The following is a 20,814-nucleotide window of genomic DNA, read 5'->3' as shown; positions in this document are numbered from 1 at the left end:
AAATGATCAGGGGGATGGAACACCTCTCCTATGGAGAAAGGCTGAGAGAGTTGGGGTTGTTCAGCCTAGAGAAGAGAAGGCTTCAGGGAGACCTTATTGCAGCCTCTCAGTGCTTAAAGGGGGCTTATAAAAAAGATGGCGGCAAACTTTTTAGCAGGGCCTGTTGCGACAGGACAAGGGGGAATGGCTTTAACCTAAAGGGGGGTAGATACAGACTAGATATAAGGGAGATATGTTTTACGCTGAGGGTGGTGAAACAGTGGCACAGGTTTCCCAGAGAGGTGGTGGATGCCCCCTCCCTGGAAGCATTCAAGGTCAGGTTGGAGGGTGCTCTGAGCAACCTGGTCTGGTTGAAGATGTCCCTGCCCATGGCAGGGGGGTTGGACTAGTTGACCTTTAGAGGTCCCTTCCAACCCAAACTATTCTATGATTCTATGATTCCTTGTGGTACACTCTGGACGGGTCTGTGCTAACATTTTAGTTCAGATTAGGAGTGTACATTTGAAGTGAATCTCTCAATTGCCTCTACCCATGCTTTGTTTGCATTCCAGAGCAGTGTTGGATTTCAAACCTGGATTCTTTCTGGATGCAAATAAATTATGAGATGTACTCCAGTGAGTCTCCTGGACCAGACTAGAGTGGGTGCAAAGTAAGCCCTCAAGCCTACATTGTGTGGACAGCAGGTCCTCAGCACAGATTGTTTTGCTCTACAGATCCTTTCCTATTACACCGCTTTACTTGCTAAAATACACATAGTGACTCTGGGACCTACAGAACAGGAAGGATGGCTCAGCAGGAGGCTTAGAAATCAGAACAGGACCACCAGGCTGACCCACTGCCTCTAAATCTCCTACTACACCCTTTCTTTATGTAAATAACCTTAAATACCCTTTTGGGGTTTTTTACGTCTTCTCAACATAGATATTTTATGGGAAAAAAATAAACTCTGCTTCCTGAGCTGTTTTCATATTTAATGCTCTGTGAAAAATACTTCTGATATTCTGATAATATCATTTGTCAGCATGATATACAGTATAGATATAAATGGTTTGTTACTGTTGTATCCTTAGGGCTTAAATCTTTTTTCTTGCCTTCTTTTTCAGCTCAAAGAACTGTTCCACTATTTCAAGTCTGCATTAAGCTGTGTCAGGAGTCAGGCACTGTAATAAAAGAATCTTAGAAGAATTCCCCTTTCTGCCTTCAGTAAACTGGATGTACCAAGGGGATGGCACATTTGGGATGCTTTCATTGGTTTTTCCACTTAATCAAAATGCCTGCTGAGAATCAGGAAGATAGCTTACACTAAACTCTTTGTATGGGAGCATTCTTTCTTTTTTTTCCCTGTAAGAATCATTTGTCCTATTACTATGTTCACTTTTTGCGATTTAAATTAAGAAGCAGTTCTCCTATGGAGAAAGTATTTTGAAAATTCCCTACTATTCCCAGATATGAAAGGCAAAATATTCTTTTTTTTTCAGAGTTTTGATCACATATTACAGGGCATGGCTATTTCTGGCAGGAATCATTGAGCAAATTCTGGAAAACCAGAGAGGAATTAGCCTAACCCTCACTTCAGCGTGGAGCTGGACTGATCTTGAGGTCCCTGAAGGCCCCTGCCCATTATACTGCCCTGACGGAGTGCAGTTTGTTCCCATGTATAATTCACAGTGTACATTTCTGGTATGAAACACTCCAGCCCACAAACTACCACACAGTTTCAACTTGTTTGAAAGCGAAAGCTTAACCCCTGGGCAGGATTTGTATTATGTGGAAGTAGTGTCAAATTGTGAGGAGGATCTGTAGAGAGTTTCATCTCATGAATTTCTGAAAAAAGACCAGTGTTTTGGTCTTCCAGATCTCAGAAGAGGGACCTGTTTGACCTCTTATTAACAGTGAAATAAAGTTGTTTCTTTCTGTCAGAGCAAATATTTGAACAGGCACATTCTTTGCCAGGAAGTAGCCAAGAGACAGTATTTATTGTGTTTACGTACTACTAGACCAAACACCAGGAATTATTTTCAAATAAATCTAGTGGGCTTCCTCAGCTGTTCCTTAAGCCAAGAATACTCTCTAGTTAGTCTGATGAGGTATGAGGAGGTAGCTACAGGATCTTCATATCCTTTCTGTGTCCTGTGAGGCAGAGGTACTATAGTCATCAGAAAGCAATGAGAATGTCTGTGCCAGGTCTTAGTGTTTCTCACCACAGTAAATGTTCACGTCGTTGTTTATTCTTCTCACATGTACAAAGACATTCTACCATACTAAGTTCTTAATTTTAAATTTATGCTTCAGTAACAGTATTTTCTGCTTTATTTTATATGTAAGAAATTATTCCTAATTTTCTGGAGGGTGGTGGGAGAGGAAGGTTGGCTTGCATTCTCTATTCTCTCCTATCCCATGCCTATATGACCAAACATCTGCCTAAGAAGACCTCCTGGTTTTGAAATGGGGAAGTCTGTACTACTTTCAGGTGACCTCAGAGGCACTGTATGTAAAGCACGTAAAAACTTGAACAGCTTGTTCTGATTCCTTATCTTTCCTGTTGAGTATTACTGAAAACTGCTGATGCTAACAGCAATGCAGTAATTACCACGGCAAATTAACATTACTGAAATGTTTGACTTTCTCTTTACAGGAAGTACCTGATAAGAACAAAGCCAATGGACTATATTTTAGAGATGGGAAATGTCGGATTGACTACATCCTGGTATATAGAAAATCTAATCCACAGACAGAAAAGAGGGAAGTATTTGAGAGAAATATCAGAGCAGAAGGTCTTCAAATGGAAAAAGAGGTAAGAGAGCTTTCTTGAAAAAAACTTCCACTGAGGGTATGAATTTTGTTTACTCTGAAACCCCTTTACTCTGTTGTAGCAGTGCAAAAATGCTTTTAAGTATGCCTAAATATAGGCTATTAATTGCCAGAGCAGTGGGAAAGCATAGCCTAAAGAAAAATCAGAGACATGAACTGAAGGCCAAAACAAGCCATTACAGTCATCTTTTTCAACCTTACGCACAAATAGGCCACAGAATTTCATCCACTGTGCTGTGCAATAGAGAAAACAAGTGCTGGGTTTGGATGGCCTAAATTCTGCTGAGTGCAATCTACATTTCTGCACCTACATTTCCTTTTAGCTACTTGCTCCACTCTTTGCTGAGGCTCTTGGTACTCTTTCCAGAGACCTAACTGGACCCCTGCCTTCCTTTTCCTGTCAGCTTAGGCATAGGGTCTTCAGCGGTATTTTGGTAGTTTGAAAACAGCCTAAAATCTCTCCTTCTTTCTTAATCCAAAACATTGAAATAATTGGACAGTACATATGAATCGTTTATATCAATGTTATTTCCAACATAGTGTCCTAAAACAGTAAATCTTTTCTGGACAGGAGTCCAGTAAAAATGAATATAAAGTGTCTAAAAATGTATTGATGCGATAGGTAGCAGGAGCAAGGCTTAAAGAGACCATCTTTCTTTTGCCTAGGCTATATTCTTTCTTAAACTTTCGTAAGTGTGCTTAAACAGGGCTTAAGGCTCACTTCCGTGCAGAATAGCTATTGCTGAATATTTAGCTTTACTTGTGCTTGATCGACTCACACTCATGCTACTATGAATTGTCATGCTGCCACTGATGGAAACGGTAGAGGAATTTTCAGGTTACAGGCTTTGGTCAATTATGTAGGTGCTGTACATTATCTCCCTTTCTTTCACTGAATTCCTGGTACATGTGTAGATATTCTGCCTGTGTACTTGAAAGGCATGCTTCTTTGGAGAACACTGGGGAGGAAAAAATGGAAGCTGTTTCTCTCCAGAATAATGAAAATGTTTCCTTTCTTTAATTGTTTTTGAATGAACACGGTTACTGGTGAATATAAGTTTATAAGAGCTTATCACTGGTTACATCAACCAGTTACCATAAACTATTCTTTCAAATAACCTGGAAGTTAGCATCTTTAGTGCTGCAGTAATTGATAGGTGTTTTCAATGGCAGCCATTGTTCATTTATTACGTTTCCTGTAAACATACCACTGTCTGTAGGAGTTGTAACCCAACATCCAAGAACACGAGAGTGTTGCTGCAGCTGTTCAGCTTCACATCCTAGAATTCTGCCTTGCTTCCACCAGGAGAGATGCTGAAGAAGTCTCTGAAGTTTGGGCAGTGTAGAAAATGAACATGGAATGAATTTTCCCTATTGATACATCTGCGTAATGGTTTCGAACCAATCTTTTCCTACTTCGTGATTTTTGCAGATTTATTACTGTGCTAAGGTCAGCAGTGAAAGCTATGAAATCACTTTATGGTTTAAGTTTATGAAACCTATTGCAACATTCTGCACAGAAAACTTTTTCAAATTAATGATTACTATAGAGTTTTCTTGTGGCTTTCAAGCCCATTTACTTGGACTTTGCTGCCCTAAGCTGCATGAATGTTCTGCCCATTTGGTTATTAATATCAGTTTCTATTATGCTACTGACATGCGGTTTTATTTCTTATTAATTCATTTGGCCTTGGTGTGACTTCTTGCCAGCATCAGTAATTGTACATTTTCCAAACTCAGAATGATCAAAACGAGGTTCTGTTACATGACTCAGGCTAGTGTTTTTAAAATCTAGGGTAGCAATCTTTTTTAACATATGACTCTGACCTAAAATTAAATCCTAACATGTATATTTTATGACCACGTTAGTTTCCAAGTTGAATTGTAATCCTGAAGGAAGTAAGTACATTCTTGGTATGCTTCCTCCCCCTCCCTGCAGAGTAACAACTGTGCTGCATAACACTTAGGTTTAAACTAAGCGGTGTGATCGGTTAATGCCTAGATTATTTCTCATTATTTTTACTTCTCCTTTTGGTGAGACTACACATCATTCTGAGTTTCAATTCTGGAAGATTTTAACAGCAGGTCTGTTTTCTAGTTGTTCATACATAATGCATTGCTTCCACTGGGAAAAGTTTGCTCCTAGATAAAACGAGAGAATTGTCTGTGGCTTTGGCCACAGAACTTATATAGAGTCAACAGGCTGTAACTGCTGGACTGAAAGAAAATTTTTACTTTCCATGAATTTTATGTGGTTGTTGGTTCATTCTCCTTTGACTACTGGCTTTTCATATATTGACATTTGATTGCGTTAGTCCTGTCTTTTTAATGTAAAATCAGTGGCAGAGAGGAAAACTTACAGAGCTGTTTACACTGCAGTTTCAAAACCATATTCCTCAGTAACACTGCAGAGAGAGAAAAATGCACTGCAGTGGCTCGTTGACAAGTGTAGCACAGCAAATACCCAGGAAATGGTGGGTGCAGGGAGCGAAGTATTCACTTAACTGCATGAAATAAGAAAGTGAATCTGAAATGAATTAATAAATGTTGAGATAACTTCAGGCACAATGTGAAGATCATGTAGCTGAGAAAGGTCTGAACAGGTGTATGTTTCTGACTCTATAAAAAGGTAATAACATTTTGCAGATATTCCCAACGAATTCACACTCACATTCTTCAGCTATACCACACCGCTCTCCCATGGAAGTTCTGCCAGGTTTGGTGCTCTGTATATCCAGTAGTAAATGAGCTCTAAGAGTGAACGCTGATCGAACGGAACAGCATAAATAATTTTCTGACCCTTCTCCCTGCTGTTCAGTGTATATTGGGTCTGGATAGGATGACTGTTGTCTCAGTCCAACACGGATCACATCCAACACATATGATCGTGTGCATAGAAGCTCTAGGTAAGTTAATGGAAAATATAGGTCACTCCAGAAAAAGAGACTGTATTTTCTTTTCAGCCAGCTATAAAATTTCCTATATTGATTTATCCCTTTTTACAGTGTCTCACAAGTGAGATAAATAACTATGATATCCTGGCTCTGGGATTCTTGATGACCCTACTGTTTTCATTTTTTAATCCTCTTTGAAACAGACATATATTGGGTAAAATGGAGAGGGCAGTCTCCAAATGGAGCAAATTCTTATCAGAGATGAGGTACCAATAGCATTGCCAGTTTGTAGGCACTGATACCTTCTGTAAATATTACACAAGACTCACACCTTCCAGAGCTGACTGGCAAATGGTTAACAGCAGACAGGGTACTACTGTCCACATTCTGAGGGTATGTTTCATATTTATCCAAATACAAGATAAACCTGAGATGAAGATCAGCCCACTGACTCTTAGAAAAAAATAGCTTATGATCACTTTTATGTAAAGAGAAAATACAGATAGTGTCTGTCGTTCCAAATATAGCGTTAATCCCTCTGGGACAGTAAAAACCCAGCATTTTTCTGGAAAACCTATCTTTTTAAGAGAGAATGAAGAGTCAGAATTACATTGGGCCCATGGTATTTTTCACAAGAATAAAGATTTATAAATTCAACCTCTTGGCCAAAATCCAGCTAAATTCCCTTATCCCAAATTACTCCTGCAGCTTCAACTAATGTATTTTAATCCCTATCCTAAATGGCCAGGTAGAACTAGGTTGCTGTCAACAGTAACTGCACTGTGCTGGTACGTGGATACAGTATTACACACATCTTTCAGTAAGGTACTTTAAATTATACTACACTAATAGCGCATGCACAGAGGTAGCTAGCATGGAGCAGCTAACATACATAACTTGTTCACTTGCAACCTATTTAAGATGGACTGTAATGCAATGCAAATGCAGGATAGAGGTAAGGTAGTTCAAAGAAATCTATGCTGGATGAACAAACACAGACCACCCTTGGATTTGTAATTTGTAAAAGAGAAGAAGGTCATCTTAGACTTAAGTAAATACTGTGTATCCAAAATGAATCTGATGTTGGGTAGGATCTGGTCATGTAGCCCTAGGAATAGACTACATTTAATTTGAACTTGGCATGTTTTTTGGGGTTTTTTTGCTTCTCATGATTGCACTAGGCTAATTCATACAGAGTAGTTCTACTACTAAATGTAGTAGAATTCATACATTTTGCTTAATGATTGCATCCAAAGTTTTTAATTTATAATTTGTAAGTTGATTTGATACAGTTTATTTGAAAAGGCATTTGACGTGCTAGTAGAAATGGATAGATAGAAATGTAATAAAGGGTAGCTAATCACATAAGTAGTGAAAGTAGTATTCAGGCCCTTTATTTTTTATATTTTGTATATTTATGTATACTAATGTTTCAGTATAAAAGCAATGAACTGCTTTAAAGCAGTAGCATTACTTACTGCCTTAAAAAGCAGATCTCTTCATAGCTACTGGATGCGGAATATGTTTCAGGAAATACTTTCAGATATTTTACAAAAAGCAGTCAATCCATTTGGGCTTCTGCCCGCACATTGATCTTTGCATCTCCCAGCTGAAAGAAGATGTTAGTGTAGTGTACTGGTCCAGTTTTCAGGAACAATCCAAATTGTGTTGTTTTTGTGTTATATGCCCAATTAAAAATTTAAACATTGCCACCATAAGTGTCAAGCTGTCACCAGGGCATCTCTAATTGCATTCACTCCCTGCCTCAAGCAGCAGCTGACATTTCTGGGGCAACATCTGGCAGCTGATACATAGCTGGTGTATACAATAGGCTGTAGAAATGTACAATAGGTGTTCTCTGGTGAAAAACCAAAAAGACAGAAGAAAAGGACAGTATAAACTTCACTTTTGTTGTATGAACAAATATCTACTAGCAGGTATAATCTGAGTCTGAAAGTTATGTTCTGAGATCTTTTTCAGTAGTTGATGCAATATAATTACAGGATACTATTATTTCATGGCTTTCCAAGTTTGCAAGCAGATGTAGATAGGTTCAGGAGTTCTATGAAGCAGTTTCTCTTAATGTGACTGTAACTTTGCGCTAATGGGGCAGGACTTTAGAGGCTAGAAACGTGTATTCAGTAAGAGACTTATTTAGCAGCAACTTGGAGCCGGGTTTAAAATGATGAATGTTGAGAGAAATTACAGATGACAGAAAGAGCACACAATATAGTATCTCCGTGACTCTTGGCTCATCCCTGAGTGTAAAACCAAAATAGACTTATGACTGTGTCAAAGTGAGGTAAAAGTTAGAAATAAAGAATGAGTGTGAAAAAAACAAGAACTTCAAAGACTGAAACTTTAAATATAGTTGTGCTCAGAAAGTGATGATGTGAAAAAAAGATGTTATAATCAACAGCTACTACTTTTGTTGTTGTTGTTAGTACTGCAGAGCCAAAACAGTTATGTGAGACTGATCAGCTTTTTTATGGTTTGTGCGTCATTGCTGCAATTGTTCATCAGAGTCCTGTTACATAAACGTTATTGCTGATTGTGATTCATGGGCAGAAAAGAATTAAGCTGACTTCCAGACCCCAAGTGGTGTTTGCAGATCTGAGTGAGCAAAGGTGTTTTATAAACTTAGCTTATGTAATTCGGTTCTCTGAGAAGCAGTGCACAATAAAATCTCTGTGCCTTTGGAGTGACTCTAAGTTTCTTTTTCGGTTATGAGTTCAGTTTATTCAGTTATTGAAAGAACAATAACTTCTTTGTAACTTATTGCTGCTATAGATGTTAATTTAATCAACCAGGCATACAGTTTATAACAGAGTGCTCAACCTATGGCCCAATAACTCTTTGCAGCTTGCCAGGAGAGTTTGTGTGGTGGTCAGGAGCAGGCTGCAGGTCAGCTGGGGAATCTTTTCCTGGCTGCTATTTTCCTTTGGTGTTCATATCCCTTCCCTCTCATGTTGAGCTTACTCCGCACATACCAAAACCCCCTATCCACTAGAGAAAAGGGTGGCTAGGGAAAGCTTCCACCACCAAAATTGCACCTGCTGTCCTCTGAGCTTTTTTTACAGAGGAATATATCTGTGTGCATGCACTGTGTGACATATGTGCAGCATATGCCCTGCCACTAGGAAGCACCAGGACAGCTGCGCATGTGATGATAATCCATACTGTGCAGGCATGGTAGGTCAGGCCACGTGGAGGATGTCACTTATGGCTAACAGGCTTCCCTTTAGGACAAACTATATAGCTCCCCACCTAAAAAAATTAGGGGTTTCTGACCTAATGAGTCTCTTAATTCCAACACAGTTCGCATCTTCCTTTTCTGTTCTATAATAATGCGTGACTCCTTTAAATGCAGTGGGGCAGATTGCTGGCTGTCACCTTATCATTTAAGTTACATGTTAATGCATTTTAAATTACATCATTTTGTATTTGTTACAATTTACACATCCTGTCTTTCCTTGCTGATTTAATATTAAACCATACTCAAGGACATTTTCAAGAAGAAATGAAATCAAATTCTTTCCTGTTCTTTTTTCTTTTTTAATAGTGATGGAGGACTCTCTAGTTACTGTCAGTACCTCCAGTCATCACACACTTACCCATGTTCATGCTTGGACACATATACACATATGCACTCATGTATACACACAGCAGAAACAAGGATAGCCAATATCTATCTCAAGGTAATGAAAAATACCATGTAGATGTTCCGGTCCCTTGACATAAGGGAGAGAACTTTGCTTTCATGCTAGAGCTGCGATAAGTAAAATAGTAAGACATGAGTAACAGTGGCATGCATTTCCCCCTATTTGAATAACTGGCAGTTGGACAAAACGAGGCCTTCTTGGTCTTTGGAGAAAATCGTATGTGGTTCAATGTTAATCTACTATTGTAACTAATATCAAGCATTCAGTAGCTTTCATGCACTCTAGTAAGTTGTTTCAGTTTCTCACTTTTCTGATCCTATTATTCAATATGTAAACATCTACAGCTAATGAACTTACAGTACAAATTATGCAGTCTGCAGGAGCTGTGGTTTCACGAACAGCATAATATCCCATTATTAGCAGGTGCAGTTTGTTGTTTAAAGTTTAAGCACTGTGTCTGATTGCATCCACAAATCACGGATGGAGACATCAAAGTGACATAAACTATGCCTACAAAAAGGGAACCAGACTGAAATGCAAGCCCACCACATTCATTATAAGTGAAAGTGCTTCCAGCTATTTAATTTAAAACATTGGGCTGTTCATTTCATCCAAATTCAGCCAGAGCGAGTTAAAAACAGACTGGTCTTCCAAAGATTTATTGTTAGTTCATTATCAATGCAAATAGCAAGTGGAGTCTCTTTTCGGCAGTATTTTACAGAAAAATTTATAGGTACGAACAGAACAATGTCCTTTTCCAGAGAGTGCTCTGTACCAAAAAGTGTACTAAACAGTGGAGGAATTTCCAGCTACCTGGGCTTCTGAGAGAAAATGTTTTAGCTTTCAGATACTATGTCCACTGTACAGCACAGTGGCAATTTAGAAGAGAAATTTGAGGAAGTACATGGAAGTTTGGATGGATAGAGTCTGAACTCAAATTTCAGTGTGCAGTTTGTAGAAGTAACCTTCAGGGAGCTCAGAAATGACTATGTTTCTGAGTTGACAAATTCCAGCCTTTAACGGGACTTTGTAAAGCTAGTAGACTAAGAAACTGTTGCTGAAAAATTTATCTACATTGAAAAAAGTACGGCTTTTTCATGGAGTATGGAGGTAATATAGAAAACATGTAGATAACTGAAAAAGGATAAAAAGGACCCTGAGATACTTCTTTTCCTTCAGGAATGCTGAGTAGGATTTTTTTGTCAGAGAGTTTCCTGTCATCAGTCTTCACAAATCAGAATGTCAAAAACCTTTTGAAGGACAGCAGGCTCATGGAAAAAAACAGACAGGCGATAGATTAAAAAAAAAGATGAAGGTTACATATGAGATGTCCCTTATATGTCGAAAGTCACCTTTCCCTTTACAGAAATTGGCCTTAAACTGCAATTATTTTTGAGCTGTTGTTTGCCTGCCAGTGGCACCAGGAACAAGCATAATCCACAAGGCTACAATCACTTAATGCACAGTGAGAGTTTTCATTGCCCAAAGGTGACAGGACTGGTTTGCTGCAACACTCCCTGATAGTACTGGCTTAATGAGCAGAAATCTAGAGCTGTCTGTAGGGAACAGAAAGACAGAGTATATAGAAACGCCAGCAGTGCGTTTTACATTCTCATTTCGTGTTGATGATTTTGGTGTTGAAGTTGTTTTGAAAAGATGGCATTGTTTTTACAGCATTACGCTCCTGAACAAATAGTAATGATTTCAAGTGGCCACAGTATCTTCTTGGTCTAGGGGACATTTGCGTCTTCTGCTGCAGCATGAAGTGGTGTGGGGGTGCCCTCCTTGGAAGTAGTCCCAGGAGGGAAGCATGAATCTGGAAAGGACAATTCCGTTTCTCACCCGCTTTCGGCACAAGAGGGCCTCTTGTCGGCCAATTACTTTCTTTGTTACACCAGGTTAATTCGGTCATGGAGTGAGTGGAGCACTGGTGCTGTGTGCCTTGGATTAACTGTATTTTAATTGTGCTAAGAGTCTCACAAAATGGAGCTAGTCAAATTACCTCGATGCTCAGACTTTATTGAAAAAGATGTTTCAGTTTATGGCTCTCTAGGCCCAAATTAAATCCAGCATTATCCACTGCATATTTACATATTTGTTTCTTGCTGCTTCAGAGTGGTAATGAAGTGGTGTTGTAAATGAAGTTTAATAAAGCCTGACCTGAGGGGAAAATGTTTCTGAGATAGCCACATCGACTGAAACCTCTGCCAGCCAATTAGTCATGTCCCCCTGTTTAAAGTTCTATCTGGTTTACAAAACTCCGTTCTGTGCGCAAATATTTTTCGTATTCTTATATGAAAGCTTTTAAAACAATCTCTAAAATTGTCTTGTAGGCAAAGCAGTGTGAAGACCCATTTCTTTCCTCTTGGAGGTTTTCATGGTACAGTACTTACTACTTTTCTTAGATACAGCTGGTTGTTGTTTCTGTTAATAGACTCAAATAGATCTTTCCATTTATGAAAAATAAGATTGACTCCTCTTTCTGAAGTCTCCACTGTCAAGCACCAATACAAGAACTTTGTGCTTACTTTTTTTAACAACCATCTCTTATACCTTTTTAAAAGTCAGAAGTTTCCATAAAGAAGAAAACCTCCACAGTGAAGAACTTTTCCTATCTACAAAAATGTAGATAGGAGAAGAACAAAATGGAGACATGTAAATCTGGAAACCACGACTCCATTCTTTCTCTTACAATATGCAAAATTAATGTTATTTTTAATGACTGGTAGATTTGGAGACTTGCTCTTCATTTCCAATGTGGTTTTTTGACCTTCCCCTTTCAGCTTAGTTTATAAATGTCATGTTTTGAAAAACTGCCATTGTAGGCTAGTAGTAATGGTAGAATATTGAGGGATTTTCACATTCACATACTTCTATACATAAGAAGTAGAAGTATATAGTTTTCCTATATCTTTCTGTGTCTCTGTAATATATCCAACATTGAGTATACACCATTTCCTTATGTATAAAATTTAAGGGTTTGCATTTAGGTATAGATAAGTTTTAAAATGAAATTGGTTGGAAAATTATCTCCCATAATAAATGGTTACAATTCATCCATCTAATTTTAGTGTATTCTTTTCATATATTTAGTTTAATTGGCTTAGTTTTAGAAGCAGAAATTGTTTTTTGAAAGAAGTGTATCAGCAAGTTTATTTGGTTGACTGATAGTTGCTAAATTCCAATGAATTTATTTTTCTCCACTTCTAACATTCTCCTCTTTTCTTCTTTTTTTTCTGAGGCAAATTGCATGAAGACTTTTTAATCAATCTACTAAAACCTCTTTTATTCAGGTCATTCCCTTTAAAATGGCCATTTAAATGAGACACGTACAACATTCTCATGATTCCACTAGTTGTGCAAATCTGATTTTCTCAATTACCAAACATCAATAAAAATGAAGTTCTGTAATTTAATTTTTCATTTCTTTAAAATAGAAGCTATAAAGATGTTAGCCACATTTAGGAGAAAGCTATTCAGACATGTTTACATGTGTCACTTTTTCTGACTTGTTTGTAATGCAGGCATATAAGATAATTTTGGATATAGACTTCAATTTGATGGTCTGAAGGGGATTTAACACCTCTGGAGCATACAAATTAGGTCTGAAAGCCACTTCACCAGGTAACACCAAGCATGCTCCAGTTCAGGATCCTGCATGTTATTTTGAGTAGGGAGGGAAAAGCAAAAGGAAGCTGTTTTTTTCTTTGTTGCAATCTATTTTGTCAAAAAGGAATCTATAAAGTTTCTGTGGAGACTGAAAGAATCACATGGAAGACACTTGATTTGCTCATAATACGGAGCACTTGTCAACTGGCTCAAAGCCAAAAGGTGCTCTCTCTAAAGGTTTTGCTTCGGATCATTTTCTTCACCATTCTTTAGAATTTTTCTCCTTCCAGTGTATGCACATTGACTAGGTAGGTAGTGAAATCACAATCTCTTAGGTTTGTTAGCAAATCACAAAGCACTCTTGCCTGGACTCTAGTCCAGATGACTGCCTCTTTCCTTGCACTTTTATAGAATCATAGGATAATTTGGGTTGGAAAAGACCTTAGGAGGTCTGTAGTCCAACCTCTTGCACAAAACAGGGTCAGCTATGAGATCAAGACTATGTTGCTCATGACTTTCATGTGCCTTTTTCCAGGTGGATAAACCTATTCATTTTTTTATGTCTGCTTTTTTTTTTTTTTTGTCTTTCCATTCCATAAAGGAGCCCAGCTACTTTTTACATTTATCTTAAATGAAAGGCAGACATTACACTCAGTTTTAATATGGGTTAGCCTAACCTCCAGTAATTCCAATAACTCAGAGTTTTACTACACTGCTCTTTATATGCTCTTCTCCACTCAGAAACTTGTCTTTCCATACCTATACTTCTGTGCCTTTCTTTGCTTTGTAAGTTAATAATCTGATCTGTGACCTCATTTTCTGGGGAATCTGGAGAAGCTCAGGCATTCCTACTGTCATAGGAGTGCTGATGGGAAGGCACGTCTGAAGGTCATCTTCCTGAAGCAGAACTGTCACCAGTGTCAGGATGGCCATGGCTTTTTTCTTCTGTATCTGTAGTTCAGTGCAGACTACAGCCTGGCCCTTCATCTCCAGAGTTCTTGACTTTGTACTGTGAGTGCTATTGCTATTGGAAACTGTGGCGTTCTGAGACAGGATTGGATTGAAGAAAGTCCTGAAGCAGCAGTTGAGTGGATGGAAGCTGTGTTATGTAGAACATCCAGGGTCAACAGTCTTGTGCAAATTTATGGATTTTATCATTAGCTTCAGAAATTCACAGGAGAGAAGAATTCAAGTAGTAAAATACAGAAAGTACTGACCAAAATCAAGAGGCCTTTTAAAGTGCAAAGGACACTAGTGGGAGGCTTTGTTATTTACAGATCTGTATTTCCCTATGTGTTCTCTGTGGGCAGAATGAATAAGGTGGGATGGGGGAAATGGATGGCAGCCAAGGCCTTGTAAAATGTTCTGAATCACTTGCTGTCACTGTGATGTGTCCCAGACAGCTAAGCAGTGAACTAGAGCCACCCATGAAGGTGCATTTGTAGGAAGTAATGTGTCTACGCTACTACAGAGGTTGGAGTGGGTGGTGAAGAGGGTAACAGGAGTCCAGGGAAAATAAGGTGGCTGTACTGTAGAGCCCCAAGAGAGAAAAGAACCATCTTACTGACTGTAGCTGTTTGCAATTTAGATATCTGGTTGGGGAGGAACAAGCCCTTCTGGGCAGCAGTTCATCTCAATCTGAGGAAAAAAGAACAAATAAATTGTACCCTGAAGGTGCCTGTTCCTCTCCATTGCAGACATCTAAACATAGTTGTCCTGAATCACATCTGTGATGTCTGCTCCTTGGGAGTAAGCCTTCAGGCAACTTCTCAGGATCAGTAGGCTTAGAGCCATGATGGTGCCAGTGTTTTGATACAAATATAGCAGCCTGCCAGAGTCCAGCAGGGGAAACTGGGTCAGATATATGGCACACACCATATCTATAACTACTAAAGATAAGCGCTTTTGTTTGTCCTGTGCCCAAGTGATATCTATGGACTTACATGAATAGACCTGTGGATTGCAGGATCAGCCCCAATACTGGTGGAGTGTAAAGAAAACAGCTAACAGAACTGTGTGACAATTGTAAAGTTTAATTCTAAAACTCCCAAGCTATGGAATAGATTCATGCTTCTGCAGATTTTCCATTCTTTGACAACATCTGTTCTTTGCTGTTTTGACTGTGAATTGATGAGTGCTTGCCATGTCAATTTACATTTCCATCTTGGCCCGAAGGTGAGCACATTAGAGTTTTGGGAAAGAGGGGGAGAAAGATGATGGTCAGAAAGCATTAAGAGGAAGCTAGTATCAACATGTGGAGGCATATCCACATTAAATCACAGCAGACAAGTAAGAAAAGAACCCTTCTCACTGTATAACTCTCCCTATAAAAATCTGAGTGTAAAATCTCTTTAGAAATACAACGCAAACCCTTACCATCTTTAAACGAATCTTTTGTATTTATGGAGGATGACTTAACAGAAGACAGGGGAGGAGAAAGGCAAGCATTAATATAGATTAGACTCAGCAAGCAGTTTTAGCTGAGGAAAGAGGGAAACATTTTGAAAATGTGAAAACATTTCATTTAAACAGATTCAGAATTAAATGCCTGATATTAAAATGCTGTGCTAGTTGACAAGAAGGGCTTAGCTTTACAAAAGAGAAAACAGAAAGAAAAAAAAAAAGAAGAAAAAATGTGTGCAAGTGATTATATACTCCAGTAGTAGACCAAAACATGCTATTTTGTGTGGACAATATTTAAGCTTAAATCAAATAGAAATTTTTCATGTGTTTACCTACAAATTTTTAGAAATCTTGTTCCATTTGCTTCATTTTCATATAATTTAGTCAGTTTGGTGTTGAAACAAAATGCATTTCTCTCTTAAATGGCATCACAGCTGATCACTGAAATGTTCATATAGGACTAACTATGCCTAGCTAACAAAGTTTTTATTTGCTGATTCTGTTCTTAATTTATTTCATAGACACCTGTAAGGCATCAAGCATATTTTCCACCAGATACTGTATAACATAAAAGAAAACCTCAATTCCTAAACTGCTTACTAGATTCCCAATGCAGAAATGAGCTGACAGCAGCCTTTGCAGTCAGATTCACTGCACAGGCATTTTACTTCCTGTGACTACAGAAAAGTAAAATTAGATCAATAGTCTGGGACACGGTGCCAGGCCCACAGTTTGGTTCAGATCTCGTCAGGATATACATTGAAGTGAATGGATTACTCGCACTTATATTTCTTATCCCATGTTCAGAGATTATCACAGTCAGATCCTAAAAATTTGCAGTGGGAACATAAGTATGCTTCAGGTTTTCTTGAATACCTAGAATTTGTATTTTCTAAAAAGTGCATATGCACCTCTCTAAATGCCTGACAAACATTCTCCCTAATTCTATCAGTAAAGCCCTGGAGCACTGTCAACAAGCTATTACCAATATCCAAAAGCACTGATCCGTTTCATTGTTTAGTTTCTTGTAAATTGAATTGTTCTGAGTTAAGTGTATGTCTTTAACAAAGGGAAGACATGTTTCTAATGCCCTTAACTGCTTAATTTTGACCTTGAACCCTATAGAGCTTGAAGATCTCAGAACTTCATTTTAAGTAAAATAATAATATATTCCACACGAAGTGCTGCATACAAATACTGTTCAAAATATCCTAAAATTATCTCTGAAGGAAATTGGATGAGTTTGGAGAAACTTACTCTTCAAATACAATTTTTGCCTGAATCATCTCTAATTTTTATCAAATGGCTCTTTATTTCTGTATTGATTTTAGTATGGTGAAAGCAAAACAAGGTGGGGGAGTGGATGATGGTTTTAGTTTTTCCAAAGTCAGGAACCATCTCTTCATTGCTGCCATCTTGTCAGAGATCATCACAGTAACATCCACATTAGGAGCATGATATAGGGTTTTTCCTTTTATCCCAGATCAGACACTGTCAGCCTCCCATATCATCCTTACAGCCCCACATCTCAACTCTTGGAAATCCCAGGCAGGTGGTAGATGGGATCTGTGGACCCATTTTAGTTGCATCTGTTGCCTTTGAGAGATACTACGCCTTGGTCTTTTCAGATTTACCTGGGGTTCATATAAACACCAAAAAAGTTTGTTGTGCAAACAAGTCTTATTTTAGCAAAAGATTAGGTACCAGAACTAAAGAAGAAAATATGGCAGACAACACTTTGAGCTCATACTTAAAGCTCTCCCTGCTTGAGCCACTGTCTCAGCCACACTGGGGGAACTAAGGAAGTCTTGTCTGTCTTGCTTCTCCTGTTCCAAGTCTCCCACAACTGACTTGATCTGTGGAGCATTTTGAGATTGCTTCTTAACTCTGCCTTTTCCCCAAGGTTGAACGCTCCATCCTCTTTCAAACATCTCCATGTCTCTCTTCTAGATCCTGTCCCCTGGTAGGAATGCCAGGGATTTATGCCAAATATACTGATGATGTCTCAGTCCCCAGCCCTGCTCTTTATTGTTCTGACCCCTCTTTGGAAGTTTCTTTTAATTTCCCTTGCCAATGTAATACCTAATTATTCACGCAGTCTTAACAACACTGTTGGACTTCAAGGCTTCTTGTAGCAGCCAGATGCAAGGTGTAGCTGTGTTGAGTGTAGGACCACACTTCCAGATCTGTGGTTTTTAAAAGGAAGTGACACCATTATTTGCTCTTTAAATTGCCCCATTTTCTTATTCTAATACTTAGTTCATGCTATGCTTATTTTTCCTGGTGTATTGTCTCTCAAGATGAAATACTGTGTTTCCAGGATCTTGTATTATCACATCTTCCAGGGCAGAGTGAAGGTGAGCTGTGCCAAATAAGCAAGGTTTGATTTTATGATGTTTTACAACTACTTGATTCTCTTGCAAATCCTAATAGAAGAGACTGGGAGGGTGTGGGGGTCTCAAGAGGCTAGGAGTCACTCCCGCAGCTCCAAGGGCAGGCCAGCTACATACTGCCGATTGTTTATCCAACCTTTTCCTAAATGCCAGAAGCCTCCCTTGCCAGATCACTCTAATGTTTCAGTATTGTCCAGCTTGGTTTTTTTTTAATGTGTCTGACCTAAATCTCCTTTGCTACAATTCAATCCTGTTATTTCTTGCCTGATTCAGAAGTAACATGGAGAGCAGTTCATTCCCTTCCAATTCAGAGGTATTTGTTATTTATTTTTAAAATGTTACTGTGTTATCTGCTTAGCATTTTCTTCTGTATTTTCTGTCACCCCGGCTCTTTCAATTTTTTCTTCTTGGTCGAGTTTCCCAAAACTCTTGATCATTCTTTTTGTCCTGCTCAGATCTTTCTTTAATTGATCTATATATTTCTTACTCAGGCTGGACTTTAACCCATGCTGAATAGCTATACAAAATAAAGGACCAGGGAATTTAAGCCCTATATGCTCTTAATTTGGTATTTTTCTCCTCTTTGTGCACCTTACCCACCTCTGGCTTCTGTTGCTAACTTCTCTTCTTCATCCTAACAGTGATATTTTGTGTATTCATCTTTTCTGCATTTTTTACCTTTCAGCCTCCTCACTATCTCTGCCTTCTGTGTTACAATAGTGTGTTTGTCAGACTTAGAGTGTCATACGAGAGAAGCCATTTCCCTAAGCCAGAGCATGATTTTTTCCCCCTTTTTTCTTTGTTCTTCATTATACATTAAAAAATTTCATACACTGAGATAAGTTCATCACTTGGTGACATTTCCAACATCAGACTTTCTATTTTCTTGTCAGTGTTGCTGTCACTGCACTTTCCACCAACCATGTACAGTGGTGGTGATTGCTCAGTTGTTATCCAAAACTTTTTCCTTATTAGTATTTTGATATTTTTCTATTAACCTTTCATGTTTTAAAGGGGAGGTGACATCTGTGCTAGATGGGCCCTTCACTTAAATGCTGCCAGAAACAAAAATGTTTTAAAAACTTTCAATTTGCTCCCATTTTGTGCTTAAATACCATCTGGGCAAATGAAGAATTCCCACATTTTTTTTCCCTTGGTAGTCTGTGGAATTTTGTATATTTATTTTATACAAGGTTCCTCCAGTTCAGAGGTTAAGATGACTTCCTTTTACTTTCTCAAATTAAAGTTTGAAAAAATACAGATATCTGTAGTTTGTTGCGCTCCAGAGGTTGTCTTTGGCAGACGTCTGACATTGGAAATGCCTCCATTGTACATAATACGCGGTCAGAGTGATGGGTAGGACTAGTTGTGTTCTGTGGTTGTGTGAGGGAACCTGGTAAGAGAAAAGTGACATTGACTGATGTGGAGGAGACAAGCGAACAAGACAGAGAGATGGGATTCTGGAGGAGGAAACAAATATATCAGTGGGAGAAGTTTGTCAGTTGTGTGTCTTTGTGTGTGTGTGTGTGTGTGTGTGTTAAGAGAGAAAGGTGGAGGGGGAGCCGCTTTAAAATATTATAGAATCATAGAATCATTAAGGTTGGAAAAGACCTCCAAGATCATCGAGTCCAACCGTCAACCCAACACCACCATGCCCACTAAACCATGTCCCTAAGCACCTCATCTACACATCTTTTAAATACTTCCAGGGATGGTGACTCAACCACTTCCCTGGGCAGCCTGTTCCAATATTTAACCACTCTTTCAGCAAAGAAATTTCTCTTCATGTCCAATCTAAACCTCCCCTGGTGCAACTTGGGGCCATTTCCTCTCATCCTATCATTAGTTACTTGGGAGAAGAAACCGACACCCACCTCGCTACAACCTCCTTTCAGGTAGTTGTAGAGAGCGATGAGGTCTCCCCTCAGCCTCCTTTTCTCCAGGCTAAACAACCCCAGTTCCCTCAGCCGCTCCTCACAGGACCTGTTCTCTAGACTCTTCACCAGCTTCCTTGCTCTTCTTTGGACACGCTCCAGCACCTCGACGTCCTTCTTGTAGTGAGGGGCCCAAAACTGAACACAGTATTCGAGGTGCGGCAGAAATCAGTTATTTTTTTAATTTTTCTTTCCTCTTTGAAGAGCAATACGGCAATTGTGGACAGTAGGGCAATGAGATTATTTTAGGAAAGAAATTCACCAGTTGTGTTACTGTGATGATAACAATTCAGTTGCACAGCTTTCAGTAGCTAGTAGCAAGAACGTAGATAGGTGTGTGCCATACAATTTTAATACCATTTCTTCCCTAACAATTCACCACTGTTCTGATGTTTGAAAGAGATTATGCATGAGGGTGTATATGTGTTTGTACAGCAGAAGTAACTATAGTGACTCTGTAAAGTTGCATCAAATGATGCAAAGCACATTTCTACACTACATTTCTTGGACATGCTAGGTGTTAAATATTTGGCAGGAACTACAGCCTGCAGTGTATGAACAATTATAAATCCATAAGTGGTGGTTTGTTGAGAAAGTGTTCTGCAATTTGGATAATTTTTTCCCATTGTCTAGTGATGCAACACTATGGAATTTCCCCCCATTTTAAAAATATCTTTTCTAATATTCATTGGGCCCAAACTGTTTTGGTTTTAAGCAAATTTCTTTCAACAAAATGATTGAATTATTAGCTATAGAGCCCTTGATGTATAAGCCATATTGATTTCTTTTAAAAATCATCTAATGGAATTATAATTTTCCTGTCAGGAAATCTTTGTAATAGAAGAAAAAGTCTATAACAGTGCCTCTACAAAGTATTAAAAAAACTGGGATTATTATGTGAAGTGAGATTTTATCTTATTTTTATTTTCATGTTGCATTTTTGCATTTCCCTATATAAGAGAATGAAACAGATTGCTGTAAGTATACTAGTTCCAGAGGTACGATAGGTGAGATTTTCAATTCTACTGCAAAGTTTTACACTGAATAAAAGTATCTTAATAGTACTACAGAGCTAAAAAACACTTTTGTAACTTCTGTTTCACCTTTG

The 20,814-nt window shown here is 38.5% G+C and overlaps 1 protein-coding gene across 1 annotated transcript in view; it reads left to right on the top strand.

Annotated features, from left to right (window-relative positions):
- Positions 1–20,814, top strand: part of ANO4 (anoctamin 4) — a 159,340-nt gene that overhangs the window by 50,504 nt on the left and 88,022 nt on the right. Inside the window, exon 3 of the mRNA XM_009321339.1 lies at positions 2,636–2,794. Within this exon, the coding sequence (XP_009319614.1) occupies positions 2,636–2,794 (159 nt within the window). The remainder of the gene's footprint in view (positions 1–2,635; positions 2,795–20,814) is intronic.

This window comes from Pygoscelis adeliae, unplaced genomic scaffold (genome assembly GCF_000699105.1).
Source record: "Pygoscelis adeliae isolate BGI_AS28 unplaced genomic scaffold, ASM69910v1 Scaffold232, whole genome shotgun sequence".
Classification (NCBI taxonomy): Eukaryota; Metazoa; Chordata; class Aves; order Sphenisciformes; family Spheniscidae; genus Pygoscelis; species Pygoscelis adeliae.
This window is presented reverse-complemented; position numbering and strand designations above follow the sequence as displayed.